General features: G+C 44.6%; 1 protein-coding gene across 1 annotated transcript in view; it reads left to right on the forward strand.

Annotated features, from left to right (window-relative positions):
* Positions 1-23,097, forward strand: part of LOC121732501 (dynein axonemal heavy chain 3) — a 64,749-nt gene that overhangs the window by 421 nt on the left and 41,231 nt on the right. Inside the window, exons 2-27 of the mRNA XM_042122402.1 lie at positions 587-700; positions 2,348-2,545; positions 2,905-3,046; positions 3,437-3,572; positions 4,784-4,959; positions 5,234-5,437; positions 6,341-6,574; positions 6,972-7,059; positions 7,377-7,581; positions 7,652-7,866; positions 8,155-8,345; positions 8,680-8,864; positions 9,378-9,640; positions 10,095-10,252; positions 10,801-10,993; positions 12,084-12,310; positions 13,491-13,668; positions 14,514-14,776; positions 15,372-15,573; positions 15,964-16,134; positions 16,378-16,525; positions 16,731-16,843; positions 17,217-17,302; positions 17,818-17,986; positions 18,168-18,361; positions 18,595-18,723. Of these exons, the coding sequence (XP_041978336.1) occupies positions 625-700; positions 2,348-2,545; positions 2,905-3,046; positions 3,437-3,572; positions 4,784-4,959; positions 5,234-5,437; positions 6,341-6,574; positions 6,972-7,059; positions 7,377-7,581; positions 7,652-7,866; positions 8,155-8,345; positions 8,680-8,864; positions 9,378-9,640; positions 10,095-10,252; positions 10,801-10,993; positions 12,084-12,310; positions 13,491-13,668; positions 14,514-14,776; positions 15,372-15,573; positions 15,964-16,134; positions 16,378-16,525; positions 16,731-16,843; positions 17,217-17,302; positions 17,818-17,986; positions 18,168-18,361; positions 18,595-18,723 (4,544 nt within the window). The 5' untranslated portion in view covers positions 587-624. The remainder of the gene's footprint in view (positions 1-586; positions 701-2,347; positions 2,546-2,904; positions 3,047-3,436; positions 3,573-4,783; positions 4,960-5,233; positions 5,438-6,340; positions 6,575-6,971; positions 7,060-7,376; positions 7,582-7,651; positions 7,867-8,154; positions 8,346-8,679; positions 8,865-9,377; positions 9,641-10,094; positions 10,253-10,800; positions 10,994-12,083; positions 12,311-13,490; positions 13,669-14,513; positions 14,777-15,371; positions 15,574-15,963; positions 16,135-16,377; positions 16,526-16,730; positions 16,844-17,216; positions 17,303-17,817; positions 17,987-18,167; positions 18,362-18,594; positions 18,724-23,097) is intronic.

The following is a 23,097-nucleotide window of genomic DNA, read 5'->3' on the forward strand; positions in this document are numbered from 1 at the left end:
ACAGCTAGCGACAAGTTAGCCCGAGTGGAGTATAGTACTAGTTGGGTTACGTATAATTTAATGATTACTTGTCAAAAATGGAAGGGGAAGTTCGAATTTTAGGTTTTTTTGTTAGGGCTAGGAGCGCTTCTGGTGCATGCGCATGAAAGATAAGTATCAGACGAGGACAAAACTTTGCACAACTATAGCGCAGTATGGATCTTTGTAATGCTATGCAATATGCATTAATATACATGACCCCGCGTTCCATTTGACGTTAAAATGATCAAAACGCTCAAAATGCCTCCTATTTTGAGCGTTTTGATCGTTTTTAACATCAAATGGAACGCAGGGATACTAGGTGCTTCTGAATACTATATTCGGTATTGATGTCGCCCGCAAATCCGCTGCGCCAAAATTCGTTTATCGCCCGGCTATCGTACATTTTTTGGGGACAAAAAGTATCCTATGTCCTTTCCCTGGGCTCAAAGTATCTCCATACCAAATTTCAGCAAAATCGGTTCTGCGGTTTGGCCGTGAAGAGGTAACAGACAGACAGACACACTTTCGCATTTATAATATTAGTATGGATGTAAATGTATTTCAGGGGAAGGTGAGGGGCGATGCAGCACGTTCCCGCCGCTGATGCAGGCGCGCTCCTGGACGAGGGGCGTGCCCTACAGAGACAGCTTTGACCACGCCAGGCCAACGGATAGTATCGGTGAGCGCTCAAACAATGGCCTATCAATGAATTATACATTTTCTTTAGAGCAGAGTCTTTAACGTCTCTAGTCCACCGACGCTGCGAATTGAAAAACATCGGCGAACTGATTTACTGTCTCATCCCCCACAGGCCACACGACAATGCGTTATATTGCATCTCATTATATTCCTGTTTCGAGTTCGGTTCGCCGGCCGCCGCTGTTTCACAGTTCGCAGCGTCGGTGGACTAGAGGCGTAAAGCCCAACATATTTTTTTGGCTGTTTGATCCATAACCAATTTTGGTAACGTTAGCTCATTGATAAAAAGCCGACTCGAGTTTATCGTGCTTGAGTAGCAAAACACTCCCTTCTGTTAGTCTTATAAATTGTAACTCAGTTGAATGGATGACCGACCTGACTATCGAAAAATTAGCTATGGGATCGACTTAAGGTACAAGTTGGAACCGAGCGACACGCGACAACTGCAGACAACGTGTCGCAGCGACGCTAATAATAATAATAATAACGTTTATTTAACATAAGACATCACATTACACTACCATAAGACAAAACACATTACAATACAAAAAGAAAAATAAAAGAAAAATAATTACAAAAATAATAGCATAATAATATCATGAAGAACGGTACAAGTAGTGCATTGTCATGTCTACGGCCAAAAAGGGCACCACTCAGGCGTATCACCGTGACGTACACCACAGTGCCTGGTATTATGTGGTTCCTAGTAAACCGTCATCTGAAAACAGGGACGGATAAGCACTCAGCAATACATTGTAACATACATTACATACAAAATATTATTTTATATATAAATATAATATATGGAATTCTATAAAATTGGTTTGTATATATTTGTATGAAATACCTCCCGCAGCTAGCGACACTTATTCATAGAAATACATAGAAGCGATGACTTATGTCAAATCGCATACATTTTGTTGGCGTTTACGATAATCGCTTGCCACTTGTGTAGTAGGGCAGTAGTGTCGCGACGACACGTCGTCTGCTGCCGCTTCATGTAGCGGGCTTCCAACTTGTACCTTTAGGGCGTTCGCTGCGTTGAGTAATCGTGCGACGGCTGACTCGCTCAACGCAGCGCTGCTCTATGGGATGACATGAAACAAGCACGCCTCGCGCGTGGCCGCGCCGGGCGCACGCTTAAGGCAACGAACGCCCTTATCTGCCCATCCGATATATTTTAAAAATGTAATGTTGTAGCATGGAACAGTTAGTAAGACTGGTGTATATGGACTTGCAGACCACGGAGGTAATACTTACTAGGTTCAAGCTCCAAGTCTTTGATTTTGGTGTAGCCAAAAATTTGTTTAATGGGCATATTATGCGTCATGCAAAACAGAGGTCATAAATTTTGTCAAGAGAGACAATTTAGAAAAGTCGCATATAGTCGTAATGGTCGTAACATTCATCATATCAGCCTATAGTCGTCCACTGCTGGACATAGGCCTCTCTCAATGAACGCCAAGATGACCGATCTCCTGCTACTCGCATCCAACATGGGCCTGCAACTAAGCGGAGATCGTCGTCCCACCTAGTTGGAGGTCGACCTACGTAACGTACGTACGTAACGTACGTCGTAACATTACGTATAACTAATCTAGTTAATTACGTGTAACTGAACCCTCAGGTAACTGCTACACGCCAGCCACTAAGACTATGCGCACGCCGCACATGCCGCCCAAGAGGCGCCCGCCCCCGCAGCTATACGGCCCAATAGGACCAAACGGCGAGCTGCAGTTCCCTCCACTCAAGCCCTGGTCGGAGAGGGAGAAGGAGCGACTGGCCGCGGTCAAGAGAGAGAAAGAGAAGGAGAAACTGCCGAAAGGTATTTTTTAAGGGGAAGGTGCTTGTTTTGCTTGTCCTGATTCAAAATCATTAAAAATCATTAAAGTTGAGTATGTCCACTACGGAACTCCGTTGCACCAATAATCGTTTATAGCGCAGGAACCTTCAATTTTTTCGCAATAAAACCTATTCTATCGATAACAAATTTCTTTTGAATTCGTTCAGCAGTTTAAGCATAAGGAGGTAACAGACAGACGGACACACTTTCGCATTTATAATATTAGACATTTAGGAGGGTAATTTTATTGTTACAAAACTAACGACACGATCAACATACGTACACAACATAAAAATGAAACTTTATTAGCACTAATTTTGTGATGTAATGACACTTTATAGGGATCATATATTTGGAGGACTTGGTATCTGGCGCGTATCACAGACGTAAGGCGGCGGAGGCAGAAGCGAGAAGGAAAAGGATAGAGAAGAAAAAGAAAGAGAAGGCAGATGCGGAGCGGGCGGCGCAGGAGGCTTTGAAACGGTAACTTTTCTTGATTTCTACAACGCTGATAGAAAAGATTTTATTAAAGTACTGACTATTGAGCAATGAGCATTACCATTGAGTTGCAGGTACCTTGTTATTTTTATAGTCTGTCAAAAAAGTGAAGAAATTAAAAAGTGGCAACATCGTAGTGTCATCCTTTTCAAATCAATCTAAGAAAAAAGGGATGATACTACGATGTTGCCACTTTTTAATTTCTTCACTTTTTTGACATATAACTAGATGGCGCCCGCAACTCCAAAATTCATCTATATAGGTTGAGCCGTAAAAGAGAAGAGGTCACAGACAGACAGATTTGCGCATTGATAATTTCAGTCAGGATTCTATGACTAGTCGTTGCATTAACAATGTTGCGGTATTCCCGCACAGTCGTCTAGCGCGCATGGAGTTTGAGCTGCCCCGCGACCCGGACGAGCAGAAGGCGGAGCTGGTGCGGCTGGCGGAGGCGGAGCAGCGCACACCCTCGCCGGAGGAGGTGGCGCGGATACAGTACTACCTCACCACGGTCAGTGCTGTAATGTTGCGGTGTTGTCAGTCGTCTAGCTCGTATGGAGTTGGAGCTGCCCCGCGACCCGGACGAGCAGAAGGCGGAGCTGGTGCGGCTGGCGGAGGCGGAGCAGCGCACACCCTCGCCGGAGGAGGTGACGCGGATACAGTACTACCTCACCACGGTCAGTGCTGTAATGTTGCGGTGTTGTCAGTCGTCTAGCTCGTATGGAGTTGGAGCTGCCCCGCGACCCGGACGAGCAGAAGGCGGAGCTGGTGCGGCTGGCGGAGGCGGAGCAGCGCACACCCTCGCCGGAGGAGGTGGCGCGGATACAGTACTACCTCACCACGGTCAGTGCTGTAATGTTGCGGTGTTGTCAGTCGTCTAGCTCGTATGGAGTTGGAGCTGCCCCGCGACCCGGACGAGCAGAAGGCGGAGCTGGTGCGGCTGGCGGAGGCGGAGCAGCGCGCACCCTCGCCGGAGGAGGTGGCGTGGATACAGTACTACCTCACCACGGTACGTGCAGTACGGCCTTAATGTACCAACAACAGTTAAACTATTCAGGTAAACCGGAGCGTGTATGTTACAGAACTGTGCAGGTTTTGCCTCAACTTTGAAGGACAGGTGTAACTGCACAGGCGAATCTGTCAGGTACACCCTTGCGCTTATGGTCTGCTTTAGACAAGAACAGAATTGATACATGGACTTGCAGAAGTACTCTTCTCCTTATTTTTGTCGTTAACAGTTTTTGCAAATTACAGAATACACACGAAAACTGTGTGCGTGTGTGTGTAACGCAGTCAGGTATATTATGTTATCATATAGTGACAGAACCGCGTATGCTGAAGCAAAACAAATGCTTAAGACCAGATTGATGGGATGTTTAACCATCATTTTTATACTATAATAGTCCGGTCGACGGGTCGTTAGTCGTTACCACTGGAGGTGAGAAATGTGTTTATAGGATCCAATGAAATGGTTTCGCTTGGTGAGGTCAGACAAATAAAGCGATTCTATTGGTTCTCAAAAACACATTCCTCGCAATGCAGCTCTATTAGAAACATACATCCTATAATACTAAGTACTCACATGCGGTTTTGCTCGATCGAGCAATCACGTCGAGCAAAACCCGCGGCTCGGAATGTAATTATTACTCGATTTGGAGTAAAACTATCGAGCAAAACCGCATGTGAGTACTTAGCATTACATATAACATTATGACGTTACAGTCTCTCAACGCACCGCATCTACCGCCATACCCCGAGCACCTGTACGCACGCGCACGCTCCGCCGTCGACACCCAGACCAGACATGTCCGCTTGCGGCATATGACACTCCTGCACGCGGTCTGCATGACCACGTGCGATGAGGAGATCAGAAATAACTTCGAGGAGGCTATGAGGAGGTAAATTGAAGTATCGTTTGTCACTCTTTTACGTAACGACTAGAGGAACGTATAATAATGTTTAAGTGTCTGAGATGTTTGAGCTTTCATTAACACATTTATTGTTATTTAAAATTGTAGTGATTACTGCATTAACGTTGCAACAGAGTTGCGGGGAAAAAAAGTATAAAAAAAGCTTTTCCTCACTAATTAGGGTGTACATTATTTATTAAAATATAAAAGTGGTGTTGTATTGCATAATAACTGCTGACGGAATCATTCAAAACCCCAACAGATGTCTCCTAGCCTACATTCTCGAGGATCCGGCGGAGCGGCGGCGGCTCCAGATCTCGCGGCTGCCGGCGCGCTGGCCGGCGCTGGTGGTGCGAGCGCCGGTGTCGTATCACGCGGCGATCACGTGCGCCAGACACGCCATGGGCTATCATTTCTATCGCGGGAACCCTATAGTTATTGAGATGAAGCGGATATGGAACATGAGGTATAGATAATGGGCGCTAGATAGTGCTAGCATAGTGGACTGAACTAAGCAGTAGCTCGACTTCAAACAAACGGGCGAATATACGCGAGTTCGGCGCGAGTGTCACTTTTGACATGTTTCACAATGCTAAGCAACGCATTAGTACGGCGCGCGCCAGCCGATCTGAGTTCTGACATACTAAGTAAATATGTTTGTTTCGACTTTTGAGATCTCTTCTGAGTCGGCCTACTCGTTAGTTCTGTTTACTCTGGTGCTAGCTTGTAAGCTTAGTATGGCCAGAGTTGTGGGAAAGAATAGAAACACTGATAGGTTTTATAAAAGCTGGATAATATTTGGCATTCTGTCATTTGTCTATTCTACAGTAAACCTTTTTCTACAGAGGCCATGCTAAGTTTGTTGGATTGACAACAAAGATTTCAAAATTCAATTATATTATGTTAAGGGCATATATTTGACAGAAGACTCAAGAAACAAGATAAGCCAATAACTCAATATCATACCTCAAACGCCAAAATTACACCAAAGACTGTAAATAATTATTACATTCACATCTTTACTTCACTTTATCCGCTATTTTTTTTATATATGAAATAAGGGGGCAAACGAGCAAGCGGGTCACCGGAAAGCAACTTCCGTCGCCCATGGACACTCGCAGCAACAGAAGAGCTGCAGGTGCGTTGCCGGCCTTTTAAGAGGTAATAGGGGAGGGTAGGGATGGGAAGGGAATAGGGGAGGGTAGGCCTCCGGTAAACTCACTCACTCGGCGAAACACAGCGCAAGCGCTGTTTCACGCCGGTTTTCTGTGAGAACGTGGTATTTCTCCGGTCGAGCCGGTCCATTCGTGACGAAGCATGGCTCTCTCACATATTATAAATATAACAAGCAACTGTTATTCCATCCCAGGTATGCCTCAATGGTAATCTGCGACATGGAAGCCCTACAGACGGAGGGGGCGTTCCCGCTTTACCCGGAGGAGTTGACATCACGTCTGGAGGCGCAGTGCATCGCCGCGCGTGCCGCGCTCGATGACTGGCTGATTGACGCCGCAGACACCATGGTGAAGATGCGACGCCATTGGTCGATCTACGTCGCCAGGGGGCGGGGCCAGTCTACATTCATGGTGGAGAAGTTTTTTAGGTTGTGTTTGAAACTTTCTTTGGAGGGATACCCCTTTTAATAAAAATAACCTTTCATAGCTAACACAGGTTTTTCACTAGGTATTTGTCAATTTATAAACAAAAACTTAAATTATTTAGTCTCAGGCTACGAAAAATAAAAAACTAAGGAATCGTAACTCCCATACTATTTACGTTTTAAATTTGGTTCCTTTTGATCTGTCATGTAACGTCAACCTAGTACCGCTCAAGGTCACCTAAATATTGCAAATTTATTGAAATGTGTACCTAAGGCACACTTTTTTGACAAGTATTGTGGAGCATGTTTTTTGACGGAGTCACTTTTCCTTACTTTTTATTATTCGTAGGTCTCAGGTAAATATTATATAATATAGTTGAAATAATGTTTTAATCATCAGGTGTCTCCACGCCCTGATGTCTCAGCAGCTGCGCGATCTCGTCGAGCGCAGCGTCCGCCACTTTGCCAAATATTTCGCTCACTATTCAGTAAGTTGGGGATTTTAAAAATGGATTGACATTTTTTTCAGAGAGTTAAAAGTTATTACTTTCACAAAACGTATAAAACAACTTAACTTAAGCAATAATAAAGAAAAGAGATGAGACAGAAAAATATAATTATTGTAAAACTAGAAACGGTTCACGATTTTCACACTGTCTGTCTCTCTGCAGTGTATATATTTTTTAATTAGTGCAATATTTTGATTGCACAAAGGCAGTTAATATAGTAACCGAAGTTTTTGGAATAACTACAAATAACATACTAAATAAACGCAAAGAAATAAAAGAAACTGGACGTTACTTAGGAGGGCAACGATTACAGTGGTGAGTACGCAGACTACACGTACACGAAGCGTCCGCTACTGCGCGTGCGCGTGGAGGGGCGTGCGGGCGCGACGCTGACGTTTGCGCCGCCGCTGCCGCGCATGCGTGACGTCATCGCGGGCTGGTTCCGCGCTATTGTGGCTGTTAATGATGGGATACCCAGCGTTGACGCTATCATGTACCCAGGTATTACTTATCAATTGGTATGTCAGCGTTCAAGATTTTTCAAGAGTTTTAATTACTTATTTACTTCCAGACGTGACGCGTCCGAACCCGTTTCTCCACGCAGTCAGCGCGGACGAGGAGCACATAACGGCTATCATCACCACCACCGTCGCCCACTTCGAGCGCAATCGTCCCGGCCCAGAGAGCTACCTCGCCTGCTACGACCAGTACCATTACCTGCTTGATGGTACCGCTCACAAGGATCTGTTGGCCTTCTTCGCTGTTGATCCACCGCCTTTTCTCAAGGTAAAAAAGTTTTATCATGTTTAGTACTAAAAAACTTAAGTGTCACCTACTAACAGTAGAGAATGAGGATTATGATTTTTGTCACTAACTTTGAGTTTAATTTTTTTTTCGTTACGTGGAGGACGTAACAATAATTTTAGTACGTCCTCCCAAATTTTAATGTACGCCCGTCATACGATGCCATTCGTGTTAATGATCGTCGTCAAAATATAAAATATAAAAATAACGGTTAGACAAATAGATAAAACGCGTGCAGTATATTACGCAAGGCAAAATTTGAATCCCTAGGACTTTTCTGCCCGTATACGCTCGTACGACGCCCTCCGCGACGAGATCACGTTTCTACGGTGCGACGTGCCGCTAAACATGCTGCAGCTCGACTGCTCGCCCGTCAACGACACGCTGCGTGAGGCTGCGTTGGCGCTGCGGCAATACATCGTCGACCACTTCGTTGCCGCCAACAGGAAGTGGAACCGCGAGTGAGTGAGACTTTTTCGTTAGAGGGAGACAACATGCTGCACTTCGACTGCTCACCCGTCCACGACACCCTGCGTAAGGTTGCGTTAGCGCTGTGTCAATACATCGTCGACCACTTCATCGTCACCAACAGAAAGTGGAATCGCGAGTGAGTGAGGCTGTATAGTTAGAAAGAGACAACTTGATGAAGCTTGTTAAACTGTACGCTGTGGCAAAACCGTCAAAGTCAAATAGTTTTGACACAAAGTAAGAAAGCGGCGGCTGAATAATAAGTAGTTTAAAAGGTTATATATTTTTTAATTTTTATCTCTATTACCACAAGTAAATTCTTGATAGTATGTGTGACGAGTACGAAGAGATGGCAGCACGGGCATCGGAGACGCCGGAAACAACGGCTGAGCTGGTGGCGCTGCTGGGCTACCTCACGGAGTGCCGCGACGCCGCCTGCTACCGCCTGCGCGAGCGCGGCCGGGAGGCGGCGCGCAACGTGCTCTTCCTGATGGACCACGCCCACCTCTCGTGTCAGTACACCTGACCACGCCCACTGGACACGCCATTACACTGCTTGTTATACGTATTGTTGCATTAGGCAGATTTTTAGGGCTAGCCTCATTTTACCACACTTTTATTTGTTACTTTCTATAGCCATCTTTGCACCTATGATTTGCCTCCTGTGTGGATGCAAATCAAAGATTAAATATCATGTTGTTGTTATTTATGATTAAAAAATACTTACATGACAAACGGTTTACAACCCATATTGGCGTAAGTAGGCGCAAGCTAAGGAACTTTTCTTTTTTTATATAAAATAAGGGGGCAAACAAGTAAACGCCAAGTAAACGGGGGCACCTGATGGAAAGCAACTGCCGTCACCCATGGACACTTGCAACATTTGAAGAGCTGCAGGTGCGCTACGCTCTTTTCTTGAAGGTTTGCAGGTCGTATTGGTCCGGAAATACAGTGACAGTTTTCTGCAACGTTTATAGGGATTTGCGGACTATAATAGATTAATAGACTAGTTTTCTTCCAAATAGTCGAGGACATCAACCTGAACACCCGCGTGTTCCTGTGGCCGATGGACATGGAGGACACGATAGAGCTGACGATGAAAACGCTGAACACGAAGCGCGGCATGGCGGAGGACAAGCTGCGGAGTCGGAAGGCGATATTCGAGGAGAAGCTAAAGCGGCACGAGAAGGAGCTGGAGGTGTTCCGCCGCTTCGACCCGCCGCTACTCAACCTGGACCTGCTGAAGGAGGTCGTGGTGAAGGTCGACGAGATCAACAACAACTTGATGGTAAGAGGCCAAGAAGTGAGGCGGCATCTGAGTTGCGATACAACTTTAGGGTGTGTATGTGTCCCTTATAATATACAGGGTGTAACAAAAATAAGTGATAATACTTTAGGGTGTGTACGAGTTCCTTATAGAGAGTTCACTGTGAAAGTAGCAGTTCTGAAAAACGAATTTTTTGTCACTTTTGTATGGGCAAGGGCCCGAGCGTCACGAGTTTCCCCATACAAAAGTGAAAAAATGTTTGGTCTTTCTTTTTTGTGATTTGTATGGGCCAACTACATGATGTTGGGTGCTCGTCCATCTTAATCACAAAAAATTTGCTCTTTCAACGCTGATACTTTCACAGTAAACTCTATATAAGGGACACGTACACACCCTAAATTATTATCACTTTGTTTTGTTACACCCTGTATAGTTAACATTACGATTGCACCACCTACATTTAAGTTATTTACAGGAAGACAAACGCGAAGCGGAGGAGATAATTAACGAAGAAACACTCCTAGAACAGGAGGTGTCTGTGTACTTCAGCCTGCAGACCATGCTCGCCAGCATAGACCCCTTCTACAAGCTCTGGCACACCGCCTTCGACTTCTACGACGGATATGAGAGATGGTACGAAATTGCCAGCCATATTTTATTATTTTCGAAGCTAGCATCTGTAGCGATTGCCAGCATAGAGCCCTTGTACAAGCTCTGGCACACCGCTTTCGACTTCTACGACGGATCGTCGGAACATCAAAACTTTTTAGACGTTTCTTTATGTCACGCAAGATAAGTATCCTGATTTAATTCAATTATCAGAGTTTAAAAGTTTGTAAGTACTTTATAATTGACAAATTTTGCTAATGATAGTCAGTAATCTGCCTATTCATCATCAGCTCATTATTATTATTATTTATTTATCATCAGCTTCGTTTCAACTAGTTGGCATGTATATCAGTGTTGCAAAAGGTGTGCCACGGCACACTCGTGCACCGTGGTGTTGCTGTTGTTGTTGCTGTTGTTGTGGTGTTGGTGTGCCTCAAAAAATGACATTTTACCTACACATTTCTTGTTTATAAGAACCAAAAAGGCAACATCTCAGTACGATCGACAAAAGGAATGCCAATTGGGAACACGAACATGGTTGAGCGTACGTCTACTGTAGATGTCCTTTGCAGGTACCACGGGCCGTTCCACGGTCTGGACGCTCCACGTATCGCCGAGGACGTGGAGTCGTGGTGGAAGCTGCTGCACAAGCTGGGCAAGCAGCTGTGGGAGTACGGGGGCGCGCGCCGCATCGCCGACATGCTGCGCAACAAGCTCGACAAGTTCCGCGCGCTGGTGCCCGTTCTCGTCGCTATATGCAACCAGGTGTGTGGGGAATGGTGTGAATGGGTGGAATACAATGAGGGTTTGAGTCAGTCAAACAGCTGTCATACGTCATGAAATAGCTTCCACATGTCACGATATAGCTGTCATCTATACTTCTATACTAATATTATAAATGCGAAAGTATCTCTGTCTGTCTGTCTGTCTCGCTTTCACGCCAAAACTACTGAACCGATTGTAATGAAATTTTGTACACAGATAGTCTAAAGCCTGAGAAAGGACATAGGCTACTTTTTAACTGGAAAAAGGGGGTTGTAAGGGGGTGAAAATGCGTAAATTTGTTTAAATTAAGTTAGTTCCAAAAATTCATAACAGATGGCACCAAGAGTCGCCTAGATCGCGCTATCGCTTGCTCATGTGTATTTCTCTAAGAGGTGGCACCATGTTAGGCTTAGTTTTTCGATTCTTCCGATTGTTATGCACGTTATCAAATAACTCACCTACCAACATAGATATCAGAAATAACAGCATACCAATAATAAATAACATACCATACCAATAATAAAAAAACTAAATAGTATATATATATATATATATATATATATATATATATATATATATATTATGTGCACACTACACGGCTGTATTGGGTATTTTGATTGAATGATTGAATGATGAAGACCCTACTGTCCCTATGATATATCGAAAACCCTCATTCACGTTTAGGTCCTACTTTGGGCGGACATAGATAGCCGTGATTGTAAAGGCGTCTGTAACACACTTATGGCACACAATCAACGTTCACCAAACTCGCAGACAAATATGCTCCTGTATATGTTCGTCATCGCTAGTAATTGGTCCTTCATTGGTCATGGTTACCGTCGAAACGCCACATTAATACCTTATCAAAGTGGTAATATCGCGGCGATCGGCGATAAAGGTTGGAGCTGCTATAACTAGATGAATAATTAAACGGTATGATTTTATCACAACGCCCTATCACGAACTAACATGAAAATCGACGCAAGACGTAGGGCGCAAGTTGCATTTGCAATGCGACCGCATTTTTTTTAAGTTTCATTGGTAACTAGACCAACATAATGTGAGACTTAAAATACTAATGACGTCACAGGGCATGCGCGACCGGCACTGGGCGGAGATCGCGGCGCTGGTGGGCGCGGAGGTGCCGCACAGTGCGGACGCGACGCTCGCGGACGTGGTGGAGGCGGGCGCGCACGTGTACGCCGCGCAGCTGACGGCGCTCGAGCAGGCGGCCGCACGGGAACACGCGTTAGAGCGCGCGCTCATAGACATGAGGAAGGATTGGGAGGGCGTGCGCTTTGACGTCGTGCCGTATAGGTGAGTTGGTTTTACTTTTAAAGGTGATCGCACATTTGTCCACACCGTACGTGCAGTACGCGCCGCACGCAGCGTGTCCCAGAATTCGTTGTATGAAGTGACGTCACAAAATGCGGCACGTACGGTTCGGATGAATGTGTCCGTACCGTGTGGCGCGCGCGTAATGTGCGATCAGTTTTAGGAAGTCACGTTTAGGGTTACCCGTACGCATAAATAAATAAAAAATAAAAAAGCTAATTAATAAGCTTATTAATTTTAATAATAATATTTCTTGTAAATTAAAAGTACACATTTTGTGGTATTGTTAGTTTGATATTATCCTAAGTTTAATGAGTTAGTATACAATATTTTCAAAATAGAAGTTATGAGGATATTAAACCTTATATTAACTTACAAAAACCCCCTTTTCAGAGGTGAAGGCCTCCTCCAGACTATTCCATCTGTCACGATTTTGGGCTACTTTAATATAGTCTTGGCCGGCGATCCTTCTAATTTCGTCATCCCAGCGTGTAACAGGCCTTCCTATACGGCTCTTGCCTTCAGGTCCTTTCCAAGATGTTACTATTGAGGTCCAGCGCTGATCGTTTAATATACGTACGAATAAAGATATTTAATTATTATTAATGCAGCGTTAAACTATTCATGGTTCGCAGTCTCTGACTATTATATTACTAATTCTCCGACATTCTAGAAAAATGCAAACAGGCCTTGTGTGATGTGTCGTTATTTTCTGGGTAAATATTTTTGTTAGTAAGAGTGTTACGCTGCGGATCCCTATGAAGAACGCCGACGCAGCACCCGACCACAGTCACGCGGCAGCGGCACGAGGCGCGGAGTCAGCATTCCTCAGTTTACAGCATTTTTGCAATAGTTATTTCGCGTCACTTATTATTCGATCGTCGAATAGTCGAGTCAATTTAATTATAATTCAATTATTGTAAGATTTAATTAATAAAATATTTTAAGAAATTGTTTTTTTTTTTGGAAGTCGAACTGCTGCGAAATATATTTAGAGTATGAAAGTTTTACCTTTACATAAAGTGGTACATAGTCAATTGTGGTTGTCAACATATTTGGCGCTAGATCTTATGATTTGGCTTTAGTTTTTGATGGTCGAAAAATTGACCACCTGTATCGTCATCATCATTGATATTACCACAAGTATCTTCACGTCTCCCAGGGACACCGGCGTAGGCATCCTGTCCGGGCTGGACGACATCCAGCAGCAGCTGGACGACCACATCCTCAAGTCGCAGACGATGCGCGGCTCGCCCTACGTCAAGCCGTTCGAGGCCGACGTCGCCGCCTGGGAGGAGAAACTCATCAGCATGCAGGATATACTCGACCAGTGGCTGCAGGTACAGTGACTGTCACCAGCCAGAGGACCAACGTCCGATATAGTGAAGATAGATAGATGGAGCTGACGTATCGATGGATATTATAAAGCCTCATCCGTGTTTTTAGGAACTTTTTTTTATGAAATAAGGGGCAAACGAGCAAACGGGTCACCTGATGGAAACAACTTCCGTCGCCCATGGACACTCGCAGCATCAGAAGAGCTACAAGTGCGTTGCCGGCCTTTTAAGAGGGAACAGGGTAATAGGGGAGGGTAAGGATGGGAAGGGAAGGGAATAGGGTAGGAGATTGGGCATCCGATAAACTCACTCACTCGGCGAAACACAGCGCAAGCGCTGTTTCACGCCGGTTTTCTGTACGTGGTATTTCTCCGGTCGAGCCGGCCCATTCGTGCCGAAACATGGCTCTCCCACGTATGATATCTCTTTATTTATTTTGTTTCAACGTATTCCGTTTAAATATAAAGGCTCTGCTCATTCAGTTCCAAACATTTAATTTAATTTGGAACTTATCAGATGAAATACGTCTGTATAATTTAAATGAATAAAAAAGATATAACATGCTACTAAACAAATAAGCAAACTATCTTGACTTTTTTTACAAAATATTTCATCAATCCATACTAATATTATAATAAAAAGCGTGTTGGTCTATCTATCTGTCTGTTACCTCTTCACGCCCAAACCGCTGAACCGATTTTGCTGAAATTTGGCATGGAAATATTTCGAGTTCCGGGAAAGGATGTAGGATAGTTTTTATCCCGGGAAAATGTACGGTTCCCGCGTGACAAACGAATGTTGGCGCAACGGTTTTGCGGGCGTCATATAGTTCTACTTTATATTTCCAGTGCCAAGCGACCTGGATGTATCTGGAGCCCATATTCTCGTCGGAGGACATAATGCGGCAGATGCCGACCGAGGCGCGTAACTTTCGCGACGTGGACAAGGAGTGGCGAGCCATCATGGCGGCGACGCAGCGCGACCCTGTGGTACTCCAAGCTACGGACCTCCCCAACCTGCTGAAGAAGCTGAAGACGAATAACGCGCTACTGGACGAGGTGCAGCGAGGACTGAATGATTACTTGGAGAAGAAGAGGCTGTTCTTCCCGAGGTATAAAGTTGATCGCACATTTGTCGCGTAAGGTATGCGCCGCATAGTACACGAAATGCGGCGCATACGGTGCGGACGAATGTGCGAGGTTGCACATCATTTCATGAAACAACGAATTCTAAAATGCGGCGCGTACGGCGCGTGCGTGCTTACAAATATGCGTTCATCGTAAAACAGAATGTTACGAAGCGCTGTTTGTAGTACTCGTACGAGAGCCGTTGTTGGCTACACGCACAACTAAAATTCGGGACCTTCATGATAGGTTGCAAAGATTACTTTGCCGTGTAATATTTTTTTATGACACTAACAATTTTATAAATATTGCGCCGACCGCAACTCCGTTGCGCCAAAATTTGTTTATCATGAAGGAACTGTACATCTTCCCAGGATAAAAAGTATCCTATGATCTTTTCCGGGACCCAAAATATCTCCACTCCCTGCAAAGTCTGTTCAGCGGCTTAGGCGTGAAGAGGCAACAGACAGACTTTCGCATTTAGAATATTAGCATGGATTACACTATTACAAAAAAAATATATTATACTTTTGATGCCGTTTCTTTTGATGCTTCTCTATTATCAGTGCACTTCCATCGTAGGTTCTTCTTCCTATCAAACGACGAGTTGCTCGAGATCCTCTCGGAGACGAAGGACCCGACGCGAGTCCAGCCGCACCTAAAGAAGTGCTTCGAGGGCATCCACTCGCTGCAGTTCAACGCGGCGGGCGAGATCGTAGCGATGTCGTCGGCCGAGGGCGAGACGGTGCGCCTGTCCGCGACTATACAGCCTGCTGACGCTAAGGTAGGCCTTAAGCTTAGAACAAATCTACGCGTCAGTGACGGAGCGTCAAGTTGCGTCAAGTTATCAAATGTGTTTTTTGTATACAAAACAAACATTTGACAACTTGACGCTCCGCTTCGCAGTCGCCTGGTCGACGTTTGGCCTAAGCTTTAATAAGTTTGTAGTAGGCTCGGTTGAATCTCAAGGTCAATCTGCATGTCTTGGAATTCTATTCAAATTTTAACAAAGTTTAGTGTTGTGAAAGTTGAATCTTAAAAAAGTGTACAATATAAAAGACGTGTCAGCCTTTTCTACTAACTTAAATATAAAAAAATATACATTCACCCGCACGTACGTCAAAACTAACTTATTGGTTAAGGATTATAATTGCTTTTTTTCATGGCTTTCCAGGGCATGGTGGAGCGATGGTTGCAGCAGCTCGAGCAGCAGATGTCGGCGAGCATGCGCGACGTGGCGGCGGCGGCGCTGGCGGCGTACGCGGCCGGCCCGCGCGGCGCCTGGTTGCTGGACTGGCCGGGGCAGATCGTGCAGTGCGTGGCCTGCCTCGTGCGAACCACGGAGGTAGGTAGCGGATATTGAAAAAAAAACACCTTTTTTGATTTATTGAAATTAAATACACAAGGAACAAAACGCAGCCAGAGTTTACAAAAAGACACAATAGGTGCCATATTGACTTCTCACAGGCGTTATTTCATTTTATTTTATTTTATTTATTTTAATTTATTTTCATGTTTAGGAAAATACAGCCATTGTGCTCTTTTTTGTAGTCAGTTAAAACTAATCTTCATGATTATTTTTTCATAGGCGGTGGTGGCGATTCAGTCTAACGCGCTACCAGCTCTGGTGGAGCGCTGCACGGCGCAGATTGTGGAGTTGGTGGGGCTGGTGCAGGGCGCGCTGGAGCCCAGCCACCGCATCACTGTGGAAGCTCTCATTGTGCTGGATGTGCACGGTCAGTGTAATGTCGACCCTGTGTTGTAGCTTATAGAGTTTATTTCACTGCTGGAGCGCTGCACGGCGCAAATTGTGAAGCTGCTGAGAGCGTTGGAACTCATTTACCGCATAGTATCATTTTATTTTTCATTTTCTATTGTTTGGTTTATTTTTTCTGTCTCTTTTTCTCAAACAGCTGCTGTATCTACATCTCTCTCTCTCAGGTCGGTCAATCGTGGAGGAGCTGGTGGAGAAGAAAGTGACGGATCCGCTGGACTTCACGTGGCGGCGCACGTTGCGGTACTACTGGCGCGGCGAACGAGTCATATGCGCTATGGTCAGTTAATTCTCCAAACTGTCTAAAAATAAAAATATGGTGACAAAAGTTGTAAAGGTCACTCATCCACAATTACACAAAATAGCAAATAACACAAACTATTAAACAATACAGCATAGAGATGTTTTATAATCAACTTTCTAGTTGGTTGGTTTCTAGATACTTTCTAGTGTCTTGTTTTTTTAAGATACTTAAAATATCACAAGATATTAAATTATTTTTATTGCAATATAATTTTAGTTCAATGCAGTCGAAATCTAATACAATCTTTAAATTAAACCGAAAAATCGAAAAGGCTGAAGGAAATCACACGCGCAAAAGATTTTTCGTATACGCTGACAGTGACCAAGAATATGAAACACGAATGTTTTAGATAAGCACGGAGTTGCTGTACGGATTCGAGTACCTGGGCAACACGGGCCGCCTCGTCGCCACACCTCTCACTGACCGTTGTTACAGGTCAGTCACTAAGTATTATGTCATATTCATAACTTTTTGATTACACCACGAGACTTGTATACATACCATCGAAGAAATTGATGAAATGGTAATTCAATGCTAGTTGTGATCCGTCGGCTGGGTGTACGCGACCAAACTATACAGGTCCGCCTTAGAGCCTGTCCACACGGGTGTTGCTTCGACGCAGCGCTGCCGTTTGACGCATAGCCGGCCACACGGGCGCTGCGTCATCGCAGCGTTATTACGAAGCAGTTTTTACGTCAACACCCCCTCCCGCTTCGTCTCAGGGGCTGCTGTCCGTCATGTGTGCGTTGCGCGCCGTGTGAACACCTTGGTTATTTGCGTGTAAAACGACGCAACTGCCGCGCTGCGTCGACGCAATGCTGACGCAACGCGCCGTGTGGACTGGCTCTTACGAGTCGAGTTCTTACTTTCAAATCACTAAACCACGAAAGCGTTGAATTGACTAAGTTGATTGGTTGATTGATTAAGTCACACGAAACACTCTTCGTCAGGACCCTAATGAGTGCGCTGAAGCTAAACCTGGGCGGAGCGCCCGAGGGCCCCGCGGGTACGGGCAAGACGGAGACCACGAAGGATCTGGCCAAGGCCGTCGCCAAGAAGTGCGTCGTCTTCAACTGCTCAGACGGCCTCGACTATAAGGCGCTGGGGAAGTTCTTCAAGGTATTAAAGCTTCAAGATAAATGTGTCATATTATATTTTAGATTGTATATGTCATGTCCGTTGTAAAGCGCAAAATAAGGGAGCAAATCTCGTTCTCTGCAAACACAGAACACGCAGATGTGAGAATTGTTACACTTGGATATGTTCACACATCTTAAAAGATCTTACGCTTCCATACCAGGGTCTGGCGCAATCCGGCGCGTGGGCGTGCTTCGACGAGTTCAACCGCATCGAGCTGGGCGTGCTGTCGGTGGTGGCGCAGCAGATCTTGTGCGTGCAGCTGGCGGTGCTGCGTGGGGAGCGCCGCTTCGTCTTCGAGGGCACCGAGCTGACGCTCGACCCTACCTGCGCCGTCTTCATCACCATGAACCCGGGGTATAGCTATATGCCATGAAAAGGAGTTGTATTAGGGGTAGAGTTTCGGCTCAAAGGACCATATTATGCTTCTAGCAAAATAACATACGTTACTTTTCATTAAGTAATATCAGAGATATTTAGTTCCTCTATGGTAATATTAAATAATGTTAATTCAGCATTGAGCATTATACGATTTATACACCATAATACGCTCTAGTGCTAGTGCGATTTGTAAACTTTAAATTCTACAGGTACGCGGGGCGCACGGAGCTGCCGGACAACCTGAAGGTACTGTTCCGTACTGTGGCGATGATGGTGCCGGACTACGCCATGATCGGCGAGATCACGCTCTACTCCAACGGCTTCGTGAACGCTGCGCCGTGAGTATATTCTACAGATGTTTGCTAATCCAGGCTTTTGGGCAAGGATTCGTAATACTTACCTTTAGACACATCAGGAATATTTTGTATAGTTTTAGACCTAGACTCTTCACTTCCTGCTCTACTACAGAGCAGATGCATGTACCTTGGTTGCTACGAATACATAATACCCCAAACACATCATTCAATTTATGAGCAGCATTGGGTTGGGGACGGTACTCTAATGCGAAGGAGTCACAATAGATACTCAAGAGTCGCAGTGACAGCAGGTCTATTTGACCTGTCTTCAGCACAAAAAAATGGTTTGGATGTATGCAAAAGACAATCATGTGAAAATGATTAAAAAGGAAAACTAATTTAAACTTTTTGCGATTGTCGCTTCTTTACCATGTCATGCACCAAATAAATTATAGTCCGTTTTTATATTAAAGAAATGGCTGTTGGGAGTGTTGGGGCTTAGAAAGCGCATTCAAGTCGCGTCCATGGCACAACTTTTTTTTAAACGGGCTTTGGCCCACCACTGTATCACCTGTGTCCCAGGATCGACAGCGGTATCCAACCACGAAAACCCTTTGATATGATCTCAGGGAGCCCGAGGGACATGCTAAAGCTGTCTTGGGACCCGCAACGAAATTAATCAGAAGAAGATAGGAGGAGTAGGAAGTATACAGTTTTCCCTCCCCATAAAAAGCGGGAGACAGCACAAAGTTGCAATGACCGAAAGTCAAAGAACTAAAGGGAAAGCACCACGGGAATAATTAATGTTAATTATGACTACTAAGCTAGATCTAAATTAATGTTGGAATTTGTTGTGTTACACTGTTTCCAGTAATAATTATGACAAAAACGCTTAAAGGCACGGAAGTTCCTTGCGCTGTCTACGAGATCATCGTAATATGGGACTCCAGATTTACAAAGTATGTTATTAAGCATTATAGACCTTTCGTTTTGCCAGAGGTTACATTCCCAGAGAATATGATGGGCGGTTTGTTCGAACATGCTGCCTTCGGTCGAGCACTCGCACATGGGTGATTCTACTAATTTAAATCCATATAGTTTGGCTTTAAAATTACCATGACCAGTCAGGAATTGAGATACGCAATGATCAATATCCATCCAGTGTTTGGATAGCCGTTGACGTATATCTGGAAAAAAGTTATAAAGTTGGCGACCTTTTGTGGAGTTATCCCAACGCGCTTGCCATTCGGACATTAGGAAACGTACTGAATCATCTAAGGGTTCAAACAATCTAGCAATTTTTGGTTTATCGCGAGCGTTTAAAAAGTCCGGGCTAGTGATGTTTTTATTGTGGTAGTACATAGTCGCACGACGCTGTATTTCAAGGTCTACGGGTAAAACTCCGGCTAGTACGGGTAAAGCTTTGGTACTTGTGGTTCTGTAAGCCTTACACAGGAATATGAGAGCAAGACGTTGGCTTTGTAATAATTTGCGACGAGCCGCACCAATAGTTGCTCGGTCAGCCCACACGGGAGCCCCGTAGCATATAGTACCTAGGAATGTCGCTGAGTAAATTAGTTTGAGAGTTTTAAATGAGAGACCCCATGTTGAAGTGGAAATTTTGGTAAATGAATAAAAATTACGTTTAGCTTTCTCACCGGTCTGAATTATATGATCTAAAAACGAAAGTTTATTTTCTAGTAAAACCCGAGATAACAGAGCGACTGCTTGCGTTTAACGTTAACATTGTTAAGTTTGATGCTGGGTGTCGACAAGAGGGATCCTTTTAAGAGTATTTGGTAGGTTTTATGCGCGGCAAAATTTAAGCGGTTGCGGTGGCCCCAGTCCGAAATTAAGTTTAAACTTTGGTTTGCTTTTGTTTCAATTTCGGAACGTGAGTTAGCCTGAATAATGAGAAAACCATCATCGGCATAGCCAACTAGTATGTAAAGCGGTGGTAGGGGGAGGCATAGCAAATCGTCGAAGCCTACGTTCCACAATTTAGGCGAGAGTACGGAACCCTGTGGACAGCTGCACGTCAGGGTTTTAGCGTGAACGCAGTGACCAAGTTGAAGCTTAGTTAAACTGTTATAAAAGTAAGAACGTATCAAGTAGTAAATGTTTGAGTAGCACCCTCTATTTTTTTAATTTTAATAGCAGCATGGGCCACCACGCATTATCAAAAGCACCCGATATATCTAATGAGATAGCAACATCGTATTTTGTTTCTGATAGATTAACTATTTTTCTGACTTCTAAGGCCGCATCTATAGTCGATTTCCCGGCGGTGAAACCATACTGCTGACTATGAAATTTAGGGCCACCGGGAAGCAGGCGCGGTACGATAACGCGTTCTAACAGTTTACCTAAACACGGCAGAAGCGTGATCGGACGGTAGGATTTTGGATCGTCTGAAGGTTCATTACCGGCTTTGGGGATCAATTTTATACTACCGATACGCCAGACCTTTGGAAATATACCTTCCGCGATACATTTATTATATACGAGTAAAATTGATGAGTTCGCCGCTATACAGGCTTGTTTTATCATTAGGTTTGAAATTTTATCCTCGCCCGCAGATTTTTTCATAGGCAAAAGATTTACTATTTTAATAAACTCATCGGATGAAGGCAAGTCGGAAGGCGGTGTATTGATGGGGTCTAACATTGTACCTCTAATGGCGCGATGGTATTCGTCGTCTAAAGTGGGCTCGTCGTCTGGAATCAAGATGTTCAGATATGCTTTAGCCGTATCCTCTGGGCTACAAGTATAACTGTTGTTTATTTTAATGTTTGAAATAAAATTAGACGCAGAGCTATTATTGGGCTTAAGTTCGTGGTACAAAGAGGACCAGGGGCCCTCCTTATCCAGTCTATTCGCGGCATTTTTTTACATATTATTTTTCGCTAGAATAACGGCGGCGCGGTATCGTGACCTTGAAATACGAAGGTTATTTAAACTTAATATATAAGTGTCATCCGAACGACTGATTCCCGATTTACGAAGGTTATTTATTTTACGTCTAGCTTTTCTAAACTCTCGCCGAAGGTTTGAAAGATTATTGTTCCACCATTTACAATTTTGATCTTTTTTCAGGGGCCTTCGACCCAAGGCAACATCGGCACAGTAAATAAAAGTGTTTGTCATAATTTCGGCGCACTCATTGGCGTTCAGTTCCGGGCGAGTGAAATCTCTGGCATGAGCGGTCATAAGGGAACGGAATAATTTCCAATCACCACTTTTAACATTATATTTATAGTCGTTAAAATTTATTACGGAATCACTCGGGACCGCACGAGAAAACTCGTACACCAGTAAGCGGTGATCACTACATGACGCATCGGGGAGGACACGCCAATGCCTAATCTGGACGTACGCGCTAGATAGCGTGACGTCAATTGACGATTCGCCCGTTGGGCTACTATAGGTAGGTGGTGCATCGGGGGTGTTGTGAATTTGGAGGTTAAACTCCGCAATAAAGTCTTCAACGGCGCAACGTCGGTCGCGATCTGTGTACCTTAGCTGGCCATGCCATAAGGGCGAGGATGCATTAACGTCGGCGCCTATAATGATTTTATTACCCGCGAGAGTCTGTAGTACGCAACGAAGTTGATGTAAATGGGGGCCTACGGAGTCCGCGTACTGGAAATAGCAGCTAACTACGTATAGTTGTGCGCAAAAACTGTTTTTGTGACATATTAATTTCGCCGTTTATATTTTGGTTGTAAAGTGCGGCTAGGAAATTATCGTCCGTCATATGTTGCGGTACATCTTTTACGAGAATGCGCGGGTTACGTCCTTTAGGCGACTCGAGTCGCAGACCGGCCGATTTAAGTGCTTCCACCGATTTTAATTTATTGACTTGTGACTCGCTAGTTAGTCGCAAGATCACACCCGAATTGACGGTTTTTTTGACGCCGTGAAATTGGAAGCCGTCGGCCGGGTTGATGACTTTCATCAGAGCTTGTTTAGTCTCCGATGACGATTTTAATTCCGCCGATTTTTCTTGTGTCGGATAGGCAATAACGCAAGGAAGTGGTTTTCGCGTCTCGACTGGCGGCACTGACTTCGCAAGTCTTAATTTAAGCGCGTCCGAGTAGGAGGCAGAAGGCGCGGCGGAGACTGGTTGTATTACGGGATTAGTTTTAGCGGCCAGTAATTCGCGTTCCATATTGGCTACCTTGGTTTCCAAGGACGAGTTCTTAATAGCGAGGAGTGAAACGATTGTAGTTATTTTTTGTGTTATACTCATAATTTCTGACTTATTGGCAAAATTATTGCGACGAGATACGGTATCGTTTGCGAACTCATTAATCTTTGCTAAGTATGAGCTGGCTTCGCGGACAAGCTCGTAATAATTGCAAGCATCGTCGGATGCGCGGCTTGTATCTAACAATGACGTAACGGGGGACAGCT

Source organism: Aricia agestis, chromosome 12 (genome assembly GCF_905147365.1).
Source record: "Aricia agestis chromosome 12, ilAriAges1.1, whole genome shotgun sequence".
Taxonomy (NCBI): Eukaryota; Metazoa; Arthropoda; class Insecta; order Lepidoptera; family Lycaenidae; genus Aricia; species Aricia agestis.